At 40.8% G+C, this 17238-nt stretch overlaps 2 protein-coding genes across 5 annotated transcripts in view; one reads left to right on the forward strand and one right to left on the reverse strand.

The window, feature by feature from the left end:
- The window catches only part of TMEM116 (transmembrane protein 116), a 142281-nt gene extending 132444 nt beyond the window's left edge, over positions 1 to 9837 (forward strand). Inside the window, exon 12 of the mRNA XM_061385022.1 lies at positions 9561 to 9837. The gene's annotated coding sequence lies outside the window, so the exon portion shown is untranslated. The remainder of the gene's footprint in view (positions 1 to 9560) is intronic.
- MAPKAPK5 (MAPK activated protein kinase 5) overlaps positions 1 to 17238 on the reverse strand; it is a 33421-nt gene that overhangs the window by 14431 nt on the left and 1752 nt on the right. For 2 of the 4 annotated variants that reach the window (XM_061385016.1, XM_061385015.1), the window contains exons 2-8: positions 10554 to 10627; positions 9884 to 9959; positions 8990 to 9087; positions 7406 to 7514; positions 5882 to 5971; positions 5012 to 5107; positions 1156 to 1236 (exon numbers count right to left, since the gene is read on the reverse strand). In XM_061385016.1, coding sequence (XP_061241000.1) covers positions 1156 to 1236; positions 5012 to 5107; positions 5882 to 5971; positions 7406 to 7514; positions 8990 to 9087; positions 9884 to 9959; positions 10554 to 10627 — 624 coding nt within the window. The remainder of the gene's footprint in view (positions 1 to 1155; positions 1237 to 5011; positions 5108 to 5881; positions 5972 to 7405; positions 7515 to 8989; positions 9088 to 9883; positions 9960 to 10553; positions 10628 to 17238) is intronic. The other 2 variants (XM_061385018.1, XM_061385017.1) reach the window with 2 other exon arrangements.

The raw sequence follows: 17238 nt of genomic DNA on the forward strand, positions 1-17238 counted from the left end.
ATCTGTGGAGTGTAAATTTTATGAATGCCAAGCAAATTCACAAACACCACTAGATTCACAAAACAGAGTAGGAAGAGGAGAAAAAAATAGTACTGGGAAATTTGTTATCACACAAGAATCCATTGTATTCATGCTGAGAATATTGTATCAAGTAAATTCTGATCTCTGTTAGCTAAGTGCTTCTACCACTCAATTCCTGCCCACAGTGGGAAGCAGGAGGCAATTTCTGACTGATAACTATCATCAGCCTAGCCCTCACTTCCAACCTTCATCACATAAGGACACAGCAGCCTAAAGTTTGTAGAGGAAGAAGGTGTGGAGCAGTAAGTACTCACTTGGGGACTGAACAGGGTTAATCATGAAAGCAGATGTATAGAGTTCCAGTCACGTTGGGCCAGTGCCAAGTGGAGGGTGCTGAGTGCCACAGGAGCCTGTGTGCCCTCTGATACGTGTGTCTGCGAGTGTGTATGCATGTGCGTGTGGGTAGGAAGATGGGGGCCCTCTGGGGTGTGCGACCAGGAGGAGCTGGCCTGCCCTTTTGCCATCCTCAGCTCCCTTCCTGTCATCTGTATCTCCCTGAGTCCCCAAGCAGCATCATTCTTTTCTGATCCACTCTGTGACTCCAGGATCTCTATGACTTGTTTCAAGAGGCCTTAAGCCTCTTGTACTTTAGGACAGAGAGGCCTGATGTGTAGGGTACAGATTAACAACTGTGATAGGAACAGGTACCACTCAGGACACTTGCCTTGTGTATTAGACACTGTTCTAAGTTGGGTATTTTATGGGGTTAGAAAGAATGGCACCATAAATGGCCAAGGAATATTCTCTGACATGGCCTCCACCTCAAAAGAGCAGGACAAATGTATCTTTTAAATGTGATCAGTGGACTGTACAGCTAGTCAAATAAATAACCTCCAGGTGACCACAGCCTTTGATTCCTGCTGCAAAACTTAAACTGGTATGAATCTTACTTTATCAGACAGAAACTTGAATTCCAAATACTCTTCTGCATAGGTGGCTTCTTTCAGCCTCTCAGGTGGCAATATAATATCAAGGAACAAAAAGAGAATTTGCCACCTTCCCAAAGAACCACAACACCTCACAGGAGAATACAGGCTTCACCCAAGGGGTGGAGGTTCGTTTTTCTTCTCCTACCTTGTTGTAAGTGTAGGGTGTTGGCGAGGTAGGTATGATGCCAGATTTCTCCTTCTGATGCCTTCTCTGGGCTTCCAGTACCTGTCAGAGTCACACCAAAGGGGACAATTGACTGAACCTCACATCCGTGACCTGCAGCTTGAGACAGACTGCTGTGTTAGAAGGCTGAAGAGGGTAGCCACTGGCAGTTAACAACCAACAATTCTAAAAAATTCTAAATAGTTTCAAAAGCCTTTTTTCTCTCTTACTATCAGCAACTTATCAGTATTTGCCTAGGTCAAGGACATGAAGATTCAGTCCCTGAAGGAGATTTATTTCTTCTTCCTGAGATTACTTTTTCCTAGGGGTGTCTCTTAATGCCTCGGCAAGCAGTGAAAGCAGACTTGCTGGTCAGTGGCTCAGGTTCAAGGTATTTGCTGCCATGAAGCACTGTAATCGTCACACGGGTCTGGGTGCTAAGTGCTGCGCAGAGGTAACCACTGCCACCCTCGGGGCCCCCACCGCGGCCCAGCTCTCCACTGCCATGGGGAGTGGGGCTCCTGGGGACACAAGACCAGCGAACCCCACAGAGTTCCGTGACGAGACATGATACTGCAGCTCCCTGCAGGCAGGTGTCATCCTTGTACCCAGACACACTGCTACTGTCTGGGCCTTCATGGCCACAGGACCATGCTGCTGACAGCAGGTACTGAACGCTGTTACACCTCGGCCAGCGGCCACACTGCCACCCTGGGCAACCTTGCCTAGGCCACCTTTGATGCCACCTCTAAGGCCTACAGCTGTCTTACACCTGACCTCTTGAAGGTGACTGTGCTCACTAAAGCTCCCTATCAGGAATATTCACTGACTATCTTGTAAAGACCCACACTACAGTCTCTGTGCAGAAAGGACCCAGGCTCATGTTCTCACACAAGAATAATAAAGTGAATTAATTAAACCTAAAAAAGAAAATACCATTTACTACAGCATTAAAAATATTAAGGATAAATCTAAAAAGAGATGTGAAAAACCTGTACACTGAAAACCAGACAGATATTGCTGAGCAAAACCAAAGACAAAAATAAATGGAATACAGCCTGCTTATGGGTCAGAAGGCTCGATGCTGTTATATTGTAAGTACTCCCATATTGAACTATATGTTTCAAACAACCCTAGTCAAAATTCCGGCACACTCTTTTGTAGAAATCAACAGCCAATTCTAGAGTTCATATGGAAATGCAAAGAAATTTGAATAGCCAAAACAACTATGAAAAAGAACAAACTCAGAAGGCTAAAACTACCTCATGTCAAAAGTTACTAAGAAGTGTCAATCAAAACAGTATATGATATTGGTATAAAGACCAATCAATGGAACAGAGTAGAACAATCCAAAAATAAACCCACACATATACATCCAACTGGTTTTTGACAAAGGCTGAGAAGCAAGGCAGTGGAGAAAAGATAGCTTTTCAACAAATATATAGGAACAACTAGATATCCAAATGCTTTTAAAAAATGAACTTGGATCTATACCTCACATCTTATACAAAAATTAAGTCAAAATGGATCACAGACCTAAATGTAAAACTTAAAATTATAAAACTTATAGTAGAAAATCTTTGTGATATTGGGTTAGACAAAGATCTCTTAGATAGAAAACCAAAAGCAGAACCCATAAAATTTTTTTAAAAGTTAACAAACTGGTCTTCACACCAAAATGAAAGACACTGTTACCACCTCACACCAGTCAGAATGGCCATCATCAAAAAGTTTACAAATAATAAATGCTGGAGAGGGTGTGGAGAAAAGAGAACCCTCCTACACTGTTGGTGGAACATAAATTGATGCGGCCACTACGAAAAATAGTATGGGCTCCTTAAAAAACTAAAAACAGAGCTATCATATGACCCAGTGATCCCACTCCCAGGCATGTATCCAGAAAAGATGATATGTGTGTATGTGTATAACTGAATCACTTTGCTATATACCTCAAACACTGTAAATCAACTATACTTCAATTTAAAAAAAGAAAAGCCACAGACTGGAAGAAAATCTTTCCAAAGCACGTATCTGATAAAGGACTTATATCCAAAACATATTTTTTAAAAAGCTCTCAAATTCAGCAAGAAAATAAACAATCCAATTTAAAATATGGGGAAAACATCTGAACTTATACTTCAAAGAAAATATACAGACAGCAAAGAAGCACAAGAGATGCTCAACATCAGTAGCTATTAGGGAAAAGCAAATTGAAACCACAGTGAAATACCTCTACAAAGTCACTTAAATGGCTAAAATTAAAGACTGTCCATGCCAAATGCCAGTAAGAATGTGGAGAGCCCTGAAACTTTCTGATTGGGAATGTAAAATCGAATGACCACTTTGGAAAACAACTTGGCAATTTCTAAATAAGTTAAATACATCTAACATATGATAGAGCTATTCCACTCTAGATATTTACCAAAGAGAAAAGGAAATAAAGTGTCCATACAAAAACTTGTGTGCAAATGTTTATCAACAGGCTCATTTTTAACAGCCCAAAGTTGAAAACAACCCATCAATAGATGAGTAGATAAACAAACCATGGTATATCCACATCATGGAATACCTTCCAGCAGTAAAATGAAAGGACTACTGACATACGAATAACATAGGTAAATAAACATAATTTTGCTGAGTAAAAGAAACTGCCCCCCCTCAAGAAAGCACCATACAATGTGCTACTTCTATATATAAATCTAGAGAAAATAAAAACTAATCACAGAAAGGCCAAAAGATTTGTACCATACTTCATAACCGAATGTTGTATCCATATTTCACAACAGAATAGCCAATAGACACATGAAAAAATATTCAACAACAGTAGCCATGAGGAAAATGCTGTAATTAAATCCGTAACGAAATAACACTAAATACCTACTAGAATGACTGAGATTATAAATACGAACAAACTTGAGTTAGAGATAAGAAATGGCACAACCATTCTGAAAAAAGATTTTACCTAAAGGGGAGGGGCATGTCTCCCCAAACCTGTAAATGAACATTCCCAGCAGCTTTATTCAAAAAACCAGGAGACAACCCTAAATGGCCACCACTCAGTGAACAGATAAAACAAATGTGGCTTAGTCATATGATGGAATACTACTCAGCAATAAAAAAGAACTAATTACTGATACACACAGCAACATGAATAAATCTCAAAAACATGCTGAGTCGAAGAAGTGAAACACAAAAGGTACAGGAATTCCATTCTACTGAAATTCTGCAACAGGCAAGACTAACCAATAATGACAGAAAGTAGATCAGTGGTTTTAATTAAGGGGATTAATTTGGGAGCAGAATGACTGCAAAGGCACAAGATGGTTTCTGAAGTGACAGAACTGTTTTACTTCTTGATTTTGGCAAGGTCCATGCAGAAGTATCCATCTGTCAACACTCATCAAACTACACGAAAGTGTAGTTGCTCAGTCGTATCCGACTCTTTGCTACCCCGTGGAGTATAGCCCACCAGGCTCCTCTGTCCATGGAATTTTCCAGGCAAGAATACTGAAGTGGGTAGCCATTTCCTTCTCCAGGGGATCTTTCCCACCCAGGGATCGAACCCAGGTCCCCCGCATTGCAGGCAGATGCTTTAACCTCTGAGCCACCAGCGAAGCCCAAGGTAGAAGTATTTTTACAGTATACTAATCATACCTCAGTAAGGTTGCTGTTAAAAGAATAAAATGCCTATACCAAATTAAGCAGCCTATGGATTTCTGAAGCTGAGTTCTCCCCTTTCCATTTGTAATATATGCCCACTCATGCTGTAGAATGGAAGAAATATGAGTCTACAGGTAGCCTGGTGATACATCCTATGGAAGAAACAGCACATGCTTACCTGAGGTGCTACATAATATGGGGTGAACTGAGGCGTCATCAAGTCACCTTGGTCAATTTTGGCAAATCCAAAGTCACACAACTTCACTGGGGCATCCTGAAATCAAACAAATGGGAATCACTGCCCCACAGTTCTCAGAAAATGTTAAAGGAAAATCCAGGTGTAAGACATGTCACCTTGAGCTCTCATGAGTTTCTGGCTGGAACTGGAACCTATGAGTAGCATGTCCTCATGTCTGGATACAAAGATTCATATTGAGGAGCTGTTCTTAGTAAAACACAAATGAGAGATTTCTGCCCACTCAGTTATCCCTGTTTCCTAACTTGTAAAGGCAGCACTCAAACCAAGATATTAGTCGCATGTGCCCTGATTCTGCCTATTGTGCATCATCTCTCATCAGTCTAGAGTGCGGCTTCACCCTTAATGTCAGCTTCGTGATAGCCAGAGTCAGTAATCTGTAATCTGGTAGGACATAGCGCATGGGTGTGGGTTGGGGCTGGAGAGGAAAACACCTTATCGGGATTAACCATAAACACAACCATTAAGTTTCAAGGTAACATATAACAGCATAAAGATTCCTGCCCCTTCCCAAAGTCCTTCCAAATGATATCCCAAATCTTAAGTCCTTCTGTACAAACATGTATCAGTATCATCCAAAATGACTGGTACCAGGAGTATGGTAAAATTTCTCTTGAGCCTCTACCAAGGGAACAGATGGGGAAAGTAAGCTGCCGGAAGCACTCTGGCCTAACGCTTCTTCAACATGGATTCAGAGCACTCCAAACATATACACACCAACACACCCATGCACCACTCCTGAACTATGTTGGGAGTAGCGGCACTGAAATACAGAAAAGCAAGTCATCTCACCAAAGAATTATCCTTGAAGAGCAGATTTTCAGGCTTGAGGTCTCTGTGGGCGATGTTCAACAAGTGACAGTGCTGTAGAGCCAAAGCTATCTGGAAAAGGACATAATGGAGCGACCGCATCTTAGAAGAGATTATTCTTGAATTCCCCTGGCTTAGAAAACTCAGGATGCTAAAAAATGACCCTTACTAAGTCAATTAAGACTGTGGTCAGATTTCAGCTTTACAGCAGAAATTAAGACTTACATACCAAGAAATAGAAATGAAGTAAGCTTCATTTAATAGCAACCTATATTTTGTTCAACAAAAAGAAAAATACAACAGGAAAATAATTCTTTGTCAGAATAAACTGATGGTTAAATCCTATATTAAATGGGAAAACAAAATACTTCCACTTCCATTAATGTGAGATGTGATAAGCACTGCAGAGCAAACACTGGGCCAGGCAGTCTTCAACAGGCCTCGTTTCCCCTAGCGGGGCAGTGGCACGAACGCCTGGCTCAAGAGAGACCTGAGCTCTTCAGGGAGCAGGACTTGAAGTTCTGCCTTCAAGAACAACAGAAAGCAGCTGAATGGATGTTTCCATCTGATGCTCCAATCTGCTCATCCCACTGGTTGAAAATGTTGCCTGTTTTGGTGGCTTTAAAGAGGTCTGTTTTTACAGATTATTAGAGCTCATCCTTTAGTCCTAATGTTTGAAAAACACAAGCTATAATTTTTTAAAACCTAACAGAACAGATTGCACCTGTTCTTTAACACTCTGTATGGAACTGTCTTGGCATTCCAAAGAGCAGTTCCTCCCTACTAGAAAGGAGGCCTCAAAAAATGCTTGAGGCTCGCAGAAAATTTGGAAGAATTTTTCTTTAAGAACCAACTGGGCCATATGTCATGCTTCTCTGTTTTGCTTGCTTGGCCTAAAGAGAAACCTTGAGGGTTTGGCTTTCCATCTCCTCATGAGGTTATTTCCAATTGGACTCCTAGTATTGTTTGTGAAAAGATCACACCTCTAGCAATAAAACGTGACGTCAGAATAGAAAGAACATATAACCAGGAATACCCTCAGAATTACAAAGACTTTAGAATACTGTTAAAATCTGATGAGAGAAAAGTGACTCAGGAGCAAAAAGTATCTTAAATGCAATTGTCTTAGAATGTGTTTTCATACCACACAGTCTTTTAGGTAGTAGCAGCAGCATCTCAAAGTCCAATAACAGTGGCTTGGAAGCTACCTGCCTAAAGATTATCTACCATCTAAAAAGGAGCTAAGATTACCTTCCTTGCAGAGTTTATTTAAATCTTATGATAAGCAAACAATCGACAGCCACTGAAGAGTACAGCTCCCTCCCCAAAGCAGAAAAGGGGCCCACATTCCTCCTGTCAAGGCATCTTTTCTAATTACATAACAAAGCAGGCAATGAGAGATCAAATAGAGCTTTTCTCCAAGCTTTCTTTTATTCCCCCCACAGTGAAATTGTGCTTGTTAACCAACACTGTTGGCAGTCTGACTGGTACCCGGGGTCAACTTGCCTGCTTTGTTACTTGGCTGGCTTGCTTCTCTGTAAAGTGCCGGTGCTGGCTGATTCTGTGAAATAGCTCTCCCCCTTCCATCATCTCCATTACAATTAAGAGCCGAGCCCTGTTTGAAAGCATTTGATTTTGTTAAGTTAAAAAAAAAAAAAACTGAAACATCAAGTAGCTAGATACTTCATCAACAAAACATGTCCTAAGTCTAGTCCTGCCAGCCCCTTTGAGCTGGACCCCCTGTCACTACCGGCAGGACACCATGAATAAGGACTAACCCTGAGCTAAAGGCTTCTAAGATGCCAAAAGAAGTAAAACAATTAGTTTTGAAGACAATGGTCCTTTTGAAGATTCTATACGTGTATATGTATTTTAGGGAAGCTATACTGAAAGCATATTGAAAACAGAATAAGACTTTGTATAGGCTGAGCTGTCTTTGTTATTTATTCGTGTGTGTGTGTGTGTGTGTGTGTGTGTGTGTGTAGGGGGGGCGTGGTGTGTACTCGCACATTGTGTGTGTGTGTGTGTAGGGGGTGTGGTGTGTGCACGCACATGCGCGTGTGTGTGTGTAGGAGGGGCATGGTGTGTGCACGCACATTCTCTCCCTCCTCGTCTCTATTCTCCACCCCTACTCCACTAGTTTTCCATAGGACCCATAGCATGCCCAGCAAGACAGTCAGATAGGGTTAAACAGCTACTAAATAAAAGCAAAAATTCCTATGTTGTCCAAAAAAAAAAATCTGAATTTTGGTTACCATTCTTTGATATAAATGCTTCCACCTTCCATCCAAATGCTTTCACCAACAGAGCACAATTTTAAGAAATAATCATTTGATTTCCCGTTTTTCTTTACAAATTCATATTTTTCCACCTGGAAAACTCCTGCACATCTCCTTCAAGTCCAAGCCCAGAACAACCACGCTAAGACGCCTCACCCCCCAGCCTACAGACAGCAGCTCTCCTCCTCTGTAAGCTCAAAGTATTTCATGCGTGCCTGTCCTTGGTCCCTACCACACTGCTAGAGTGACAGGTTCACATCTCAGTCCCCTTGGTACTGAACTCCCTGGAAAAGATTTAGAATGACACCCAATGGTGTCACACTCAATGGGCTTCCCAAGCATTTGGAGGCTAAAGGAATGACATTGATCTCTTCCTTTAAAAGGAATGCCAGACTAAGCAATAAAGGCCTTTTGCCATATCAGCTTCAAGACATTGCCTAGAATATTTGGTCCCCTTTTCTAATTTGAAATAGAATCTGTTTAAACTCCACATGATATGCTTTTTCAAAAGAGAAATTAATCATATATAATCGGGGATAGCGGGGAAAGGAGAGTGAGTGAAGTACAGACGAAGCAAGACTGGCAAGGAGTTAATAAATGCTGAGGATAAGTGATGGGCACTTGGGGATTCAGTACATAATTCTTTTACAAATGTTTGAAAATATCCAAAATAAAAAGTAAAGAAGAGAAGAAAAAGAAAGAAGGAAGGGACGGGAGGGAAGAGAAAGAGAGCACAAAAGAGAAGATCCCACTACACCTTGGCTTACCCATGGAGAGGTGAGCAGGTGACAGTGACCCTGTGTAGTCTTACCTGGGGCTGGACTCATGAGGAAACTGTACACTGTTAGCAAACACTTCAATAATTTGAACTATATTTGGGTGTGTGGCACACATCATGTGCAGACGTACCTTAAAGAAGAACAGAGGAAATGCTTCTGTACATAGGGGAGGCCAGCATTTTCTCTCCAAACTCCCCCACCCCATACCCCTGCCAAAAGTGACCACACTAGGCCTGGGCATGAGCCTATTATGTAAAAAACCTGATCATCTGGAATGACATTAAAAAAAAATGCTTTCATATACAAATTACCTCCTTAATGCTCTTTCCATGAAATAAAAAAAACCTCACCAACAGATGTATTTTCTGCTGTCCTATTACCAAATGAAAAATTCATCTTATTTCAGAAATTATTCATATATCTCTAAGCAAAAGAATAAGTCCTTCATTGCATATAATTAACATGTCATCACCACATCCAAATAATTTTAAACAAATGCCTATTACTGAAAAACTAGAAACATATCTTCAGAGTTCTACAGCACCTTTTCAATATATCATTCACTAGAACCTTCCTCATACTATTCTATCTCCACCCTTTTAGGACCTTTTCCAATAAGTAAAAGCTAAAGTAAACCTGACTACTTCGGAGTACAAGAATCACATTAATTGAAAAAGAACAAGAAAGAAGTGGTTTGAAAGGAAGCAAGACTCTATTCATAGCTTTTGGTATTGATGGATGAAGGACTGCTTTATAATAACAACATGAATAGGGAAAAGTAAGTATGAACATAAAAAGAGTAAGTATGAACATAAAATTCTTTGTGCATTTCTGTATTCTCTCTAGGAAGCTGCCTTACTTGTAAAAAGAATAAATTCTTAGGCACTTCAAATATTTAGGCAAGTCAAGGCAATAAAGGTTCATACCTCATTTCTAGCTTTTGGACGATCAAAAAGAATTTTCAGTGCAAACCGTTCTTGCGTTGATTTCTTCACACAGACTCTAGATTTGAAAGAAAAAAATTCAATCAGAAATCATCTATGTTACCGTAAAAACTAATCTAACAAGCTGTTCTTTGAGAACTGTACTTCTAATCAAAAATATATCCAGGCACATCAGAACAAACTTGCCCCTAGGGTTAACAGATGGAAAGGCAGAAAGAGGCATCTCACCCACCCTCCACAGGCCTCAGACACGGGAAATCAATTTGAGGCTGGTAAAGAAAGAAAAAATGGCCTCTGCTGGTGACAAGTGACTCACACAGCGCCTCCCTGGTATCAACATCTTAAATGATCCTGTCACAGACCATGTCACTTAAATATATTTCTACATGGATGAGAAAAAGCCTATCATAAATACTTCGACTTGTTAAATTAAGACTATTTCACAAATCTGGAACACATAATGCTTCTAACTTTATGTGTATTATGAATGGCCCTTTTTAGAACAGTTTTGTCATGGTGTGCAGCCCACTATTCTTGCCTGGAGAATCCCAGGGATGGCGGAGCCTGGTGGGCTGCCGTCTATGGGGTCGCACAGAGTCAGACACGACTGAAGCGACTTAGCAGCAGCAGCAGCAGCACATGGGTCTCTTACCTAACTGGACCACTAATTCCAGCTCCCAGCTTCTGAGTCCAATTGATATTGTATTCTTCTAAAATGGAGCTTTCCTATTAAAATAAAAAGGGAGGAGGCAGAGAATGATTCTCCAATTAAAAGTTGAATAGTTAGGCAGAGATGGAACAACAGAAGACCGTAACAGCTCAATATCTTATTGATACCTCCTGAAAGAAGCTGGTAAGTAGAGCTTTGTGAAAGGCTATATAATTAGACATTTCACCTAAGTGACTAGGCTAGGCACTGTTTTCCAACAAGAGAAGGCAAAAAACTTGGGGGTGAAAAGAAATTCTTCAGCTCATCTTCAAGATCCATGTGAGTCAATCCTCGTTGCTGGTTTTGGGGTGTTTTGGTTGTCGTTTTTTCTTCTTGAGTGTGGAAGATACCCTTTCAAAACTACTGAGGACTTATTTCTTCAAATGGTCAAGTGGATTTTCTAAGATTCTAGAAAGACTGGTCTTATAAATGCTGCTATGCCACAGAGGCCTATATCCTTAACTGATCAAATTGGAATAACTGAATAAACTAAAACTTATTAAGTTCAAATAAAATAACAGTAAATATCATAGTACATTTATTTGGTTTTCAAGTGTTATTTTGAACACAAAGACATACATTCATTGTATAACTATATTCTTTATAGTTTTTTAAAAATAGATTCCAATAGCTTTCCATAGTTCCATATAGAGCTCTACAGCCTAAAGTTTTTATGGAATTCCTGTGTAGTCACTACATACTGGCGTTTCCCAGGTGGCTCACGGGGGTAAAGAATGTGCCTGCAATGCAGGAGATGCAGGCAGACGCGATTTCAATCCCTGGGTTGGGAAGACTCTCTGGAGGAAGTCACCGCAACCCACTCCAGTATTCTTGCCTAGAGAATCCCATGGACAGAGGAGCGTGGCGGGCTATAGTCTATGGGGTCACAGAATTGGACACGACTGAAGCAATTGAGCATGCACGCACACACTATATACTGAGCTTCTGTTGCCATGTTTTTAGGCAAGGAAGTCATACATTTAAACTGTGGTAGAGTAAAATTCATTTTTCAGGGTTCCATGGGCAGTACTGAAAACCAACTGTAGACCTTGAGAAGTTAGGCCAAAACTCATGAGACTTTCAAACTGTTTTGTTGCAATGAAAATCTGATAGACTATAGTTAGCAACAGAATCCTGACTCCCAGGTCTAGCAACAGGACATCTGTCCATGTAACACAAACGCACTGAGCAATTAGAAGTGCCAGACACCAGGCTAAGTTCAGAGATGAAAACAGAGCTTCTATCCAGTGAATATGTAAATGTGTAAAACAAGCTGAGAATAGTCTTCATCTCCATACCTTTCTGCTGCCAGTTTTTTTCTTTAACACTTATTTAGTTGCAGTGGATCTTAGCTGTGGCACACGGAATCTTTGATCTTCACTGCTGCATGTGGGATTCACGGAATCCCCGTTAAAATCCCAACACACGTTTTTTTTTTTGGTAGAAACTGACAAGCTGACTCTAAAACTTATTTGGAAATACAAAGAACTTGAATAGCCAACTTAATTTTGAAATAGTAAAACCAAGATGGTTCTCATGCTACTCAATTTGACAACTTACTATAAAGCTTCAGTAATCACATCAGTGTGGCACTGGCACAGACAGTCATATGGATCAATGAAACAGAAAAGGGAATTTAAAAAAATAAAACCAAAAGAATGAAAAAAAGAGAATCCAAAAAATAAACTCATACACTTATGACAACTGATTATCACCAAAGGTGGTTCAACAAGGAAAAGATAATGTTTTGAACAAATGATCCTAGAACAATTCCATTTTGGAAAAGTTTTACAGCTCCTTAAAAAGTTACTGTACTATCCAGTAATTCCACACCTAGTTATTTCCCAGAAGAAATGAAACATTATGTTCACAAAAATTTGTATGGACAAGTTTTATTTATCATTTTATTTATAATAGCTAAAACCTGGAAACAATCCAAGTGCCCATAAAGAGATTCCTCAAGAATAAAAAGGAGTGAACTACTAATGCATACACTAACATGAATGAACCTCAAAAGCATCAGATCAGATCAGATCAGCGGCTCAGTCGTGTCCAACTCTTTGCAACCCCATGAATCGCAGCACGCCAGGCCTCCCTGTCCATCACCAAAGATGATGCTGTGAAAGTGCTGCACTCAATATGCCAGCAAATTTGGAAAACTCAGCAGTGGCCACAGGACTGGAAAAGGTCAGTTTTCATTCCAATCCCAAAGAAAGGCAATGCCAAAGAATGCTCAAACTACTGCACAATTGCACTCATCTCACATGCTAGTCAAGTAATGCTCAAAATTCTCCAAGCCAGGCTTCAGCAATATGTGAACCGTGAACTTCCAGATGTTCAAGCTGGTTTTAGAAAAGGCAGAGGAACCAGAGATCAAATTGCCAACATGCGCTGGATCATGGAAAAAGCAAGAGAGTTCCAGAAAAACATCTATTTCTGCTTTATTGACTATGCCAAAGCCTTTGACTATGTGGATCACAATAAACTGTGGAAAATTCTGAAAGAGATGGGAATACCAGACCACCTGATCTGCCTCTTGAGAAATTTGTATGCAGGTCAGGAAGCAACAGTTAGAACTGGACATGGAACAACAGACTGGTTCCAAATAGGAAAAGGAGTTCGTCAAGGCTGTATATTGTCACCCTGTTTATTTAACTTATATGCAGAACATCATGAGAAATGCTGGACTGGAAGAAACACAAGCTGGAATCAAGATTGCCGGGAGAAATATCAATAACCTCAGATATGCAGATGACACCACCCTTATGGCAGAAAGTGAAGAGGAACTCAAAAGCCTCTTGATGAAAGTGAAAGTGGAGAGTGAAAAAGTTGGCTTAAAGCTCAACATTCAGAAAACGAAGATCATGGCATCAGGTCCCACCACTTCATGGGAAATAGATGGGGAAACAGTGGAAACAGCGTCAGACTTTATTTTTCTGGGCTCCAAAATCACTGCAGATGGTGACTGCAGCCATGAAATTAAAAGATGCTTACTCCTTGGAAGGAAAGTTATGACCAACCTAGATAGCATATTCAAAAGCAAAGACATTACTTTGCCAACAAAGGTTCGTCTAGTCAAGGCTATGGTTTTTCCTGTGGTCATGTATGGATGTGAGAGTTGGACTGTGAAGAAGGCTGAGTGCCGAAGATTTGATGCCTTTGAACTGTGGTGTTGGAGAAGACTCTTGAGAGTCCCTTGGACTGCAAGGAGATCCAACCAGTCCATTCTGAAGGAGATCAGCCCTGGGATTTCTTTGGAAGGAATGATGCTAAAGCTGAAACTCCAGTACTTTGGCCACCTCATGCGAAGAGTTGATTCATTGGAAAAGACCCTGATGCTGGGAGGGATTGGGGGCAGGAGGAGAAGGGGACGACAGAGGATGAGATGGCTGGATGGCATCACTGACTCGATGGACGTGAGTCTCAGTGAAAGTCAAATACATAAGACTACATGTATATAATTTCAATTATTTGGAATTTCTAGAGAAGACAAAATAATAGTGACAGAAAGCAGATCAATAAAGTTGTCTGGGGTGGGGAGTGAGTGTACAGGCTGACCACAGTGAGGCAGAATGAACTCTCAGGGGAAGTGGGGAGTGTATGGAAAAATTCTAAAGCTGGATAGTGAGGACAGATGCACAACTCTAAGTTTACTAAAAATGACTGAATTATACACTTATCTTGGGTGAACTTTATCATATGTGAATTATAACTGAAATTTTTTTAATGTTTTTTAAAACTACGGAAATGAATTTTTATTAAGTTCATCAAATATTAAAAACTGCGATATACAACAGAAAACAAATATGTAAGGCAATTTCTAATCCCATAATCCCCAAACGCTCATTATCCAGGTTTAGCTAAGTGACCTGGGAGTTCTGAAGTCACGGGCTATGGCAGGAGAGACAAAACTGAGAAGACAGAGCCTATGGTTGTAGCCAGCTGGCCTTATCCTAAATATTTAAGAGTAATAGGATGAGATCTTAAAGTCCAGTCAGCCCATTCTCAGGTAACGAGGCAGCAGAAGTTTAAATGTTGTAGTGAAAACCCAGGAAAATAGCTTTTCCAGCTGAACTCTAGAGGTCTCAGTTCTCACCAAATGAGGGACAACCTCAAAAAACCAAAACAATGAATATAAGACACCACAAACCAAAAGTTTTAATTGATGTGATGCTGGCTTGCTTCCAAGGAGTATATCCTATTCAGTACTGGTTGTTAGATATTTTCAACTTCACTAATTGCTGGGAGCCAGCGTGAGGAACTCCGCCTGTGGCAAAGGTCATGAGGAAGGAGGCTCGGCATACACAAAGGCGGGATCGAGCCTCAGGAGTCCCCCTGGATATTCTCGAGCATTTACCCCCAAAACCAGAGTCTGCCTACTTTACTGCTTTGTGCTGTCACCTCTGACTTTACGGGAGGCTGTCCCCCACCACCATCTCGCTCTCTCTGAAAAAGAGTTAACTTACAGCTCCAGTTAATAAAGTTCCTGGGCATAATAGGAGTGTTTAAATCCAAACCCCTCAGATGGCTCTCTAACTTGCCTGACCAGTTTACCCGGACTCCTACAGCTATGCATACGATTGTTTACAGTCTCCCAACCACGAGAGGCACGGGAAGCTTAAGATATTCAAATAGCTTAGAGCCTCTCGGAGAGTTAGAAGCTGTCAGAATAAAACTAGTAAAAGATTTCATTGATGAGCCAATGCTTGCTGCCAAGTCTCAACATCCCCTGTATTGTATCCTTGAATGTGTATTAATTAATATAGTTGGTATGTAGAAAAAATAAGGAGTGGCCTTGGTGTTAGCAACTTTAGACCCTTAAGGTAATAAATTCTTTCCTTTGTTGTAAACCCACTGCACCTCTGCCCTATAGGAATGCAGCTTTATCTAACACCTTAGGAGGATGGCGCCAAACTTTAAAATAATTACTCTTAGAGAAAATAAATCTTACGGTTGACAAACCTTTGTCAGAGTCATAAAATGTTAATAGGCCTTCTGGCCAGAAGATGATGTAAATGACCTAAACCATTTGTATACAATAAGTTTGCAGAAAAGAAATGCTGGTTTCGATAAGGATCAAAGACTGCTGACTTTGCATGATTTCACACCCCCTATTATCCTCTATGTGCAACTTATGGTATAAAAGCCCCTGTTGAAAATAAAGCTACGGACCTTGCTCATCGAAGCTTGGTTTCCCCATGTCATTCTTTCTTTCAACCTCTGGCTGAGTTCCCATCTGGAGCGCGGAGGCCCGCCAAGCTTACTAATTTTGCCTGTGCTTCTAGGATCCGACCGGGGAGGCCTCAGTGTCTCCTCTCCCATGGGAGAACGGAAGGACACCTGTGGCCTACGTAAGTGGTGCAAACTTCTTGTCTCGAAGTTTTATTGGTTTTCCACGTAAACCAAGTTACTCAGCCTCTTTCCTCCACTGAATTTTCCTACTGAGCTATCCTCATTCTATTACTCTTTATATCTTTGATTAATATTTAATTAAAGCCAGTGTACTCGCTGACGCCATCTCCCCTTTGAATTCCCTGGATCAGCCGGGGCTGGACCCTGGCCCCGGCAACCAATCTGTATTAGGTTGAACACATACAATTGGAAGATTCACCAGTGATCTACTAATAAGTACAAGAAGAAAAGCTTAAAAAAAAGTAAGAAAATCAGGTTGGACAATAGTGACCAACTGAAGAAAACTACATACAGTTCTTTCTGAACCATTCTTAAGTTGCTATGAGCTAATATCCATTGGGTTCTTACTAAATGTTAGATATTATAAGTACATTTTTACTAAATTCTCAAAAAAAAAAAAAACCCTGAGCTGGGGAGATTTTTTATCCTCTTCCTATGGATGAAAAAACTAAGTGACAGAGAAGTAAAGTGACTTATTCAAGGACACAGCTAAATGAATGGCGAGGCTGAGATTTCAACTCATGAGTCAACCTGGAGAAACTACTATAAGCACTCAGTAACACTGCTTCCCCATTTATGTATTTGCCCACTAGAACTATGTATCTCTTCTGCTCAAAACTCTCTCAGATTTCCCTTTCTACTCAGGGTCAAGCCAAAGTTCTTGCAATGGCCTAAAGGCCCTATGTACTTGAGCTTCTGGTTACCTGGCTCCAACATAATCTATACTGACCCACTGCATTCCAGTCACCCTGTTGTTCCTGGGTCACAGGAGACCTGCACCTACCTCAGGGCCTTTGTATCTTTTGTTCCCACTGCCTATAATATTTTTCCCCAAGACAATGGAGGTTTGCTCCCTCATTCCCTTCAAAGCTTGATACAAATGTCACCTCCTCAGGAACACCTTCCCTGCCCACCCTTCCTAAAATAGCACTCTCCACCTTTTTTAATGTGTGCTCAGTCACTAAGTTGTGTCCAACTCTTTCACGACCCCATGAACTGTTGCCCACTAGGCTCCTCTTTCCATGGGATTTCCCAGGCAAGAATACTGCAGTGGCTTGCCATTTCCTCCTCCAGGAGATCTTCCCAATCCAGGGATAGAAATGTGTCTTTTAATTATAATCACCTGACAATGTTTATTAACTAACTCCACCATCTAGATAGAAGATCTACAAAAGAGGGACATCTAGGGCTCTTGACTTTGCTTCACAAGTGCCCA

Source organism: Bos javanicus, chromosome 17 (genome assembly GCF_032452875.1).
Source record: "Bos javanicus breed banteng chromosome 17, ARS-OSU_banteng_1.0, whole genome shotgun sequence".
Taxonomy (NCBI): domain Eukaryota; kingdom Metazoa; phylum Chordata; class Mammalia; order Artiodactyla; family Bovidae; genus Bos; species Bos javanicus.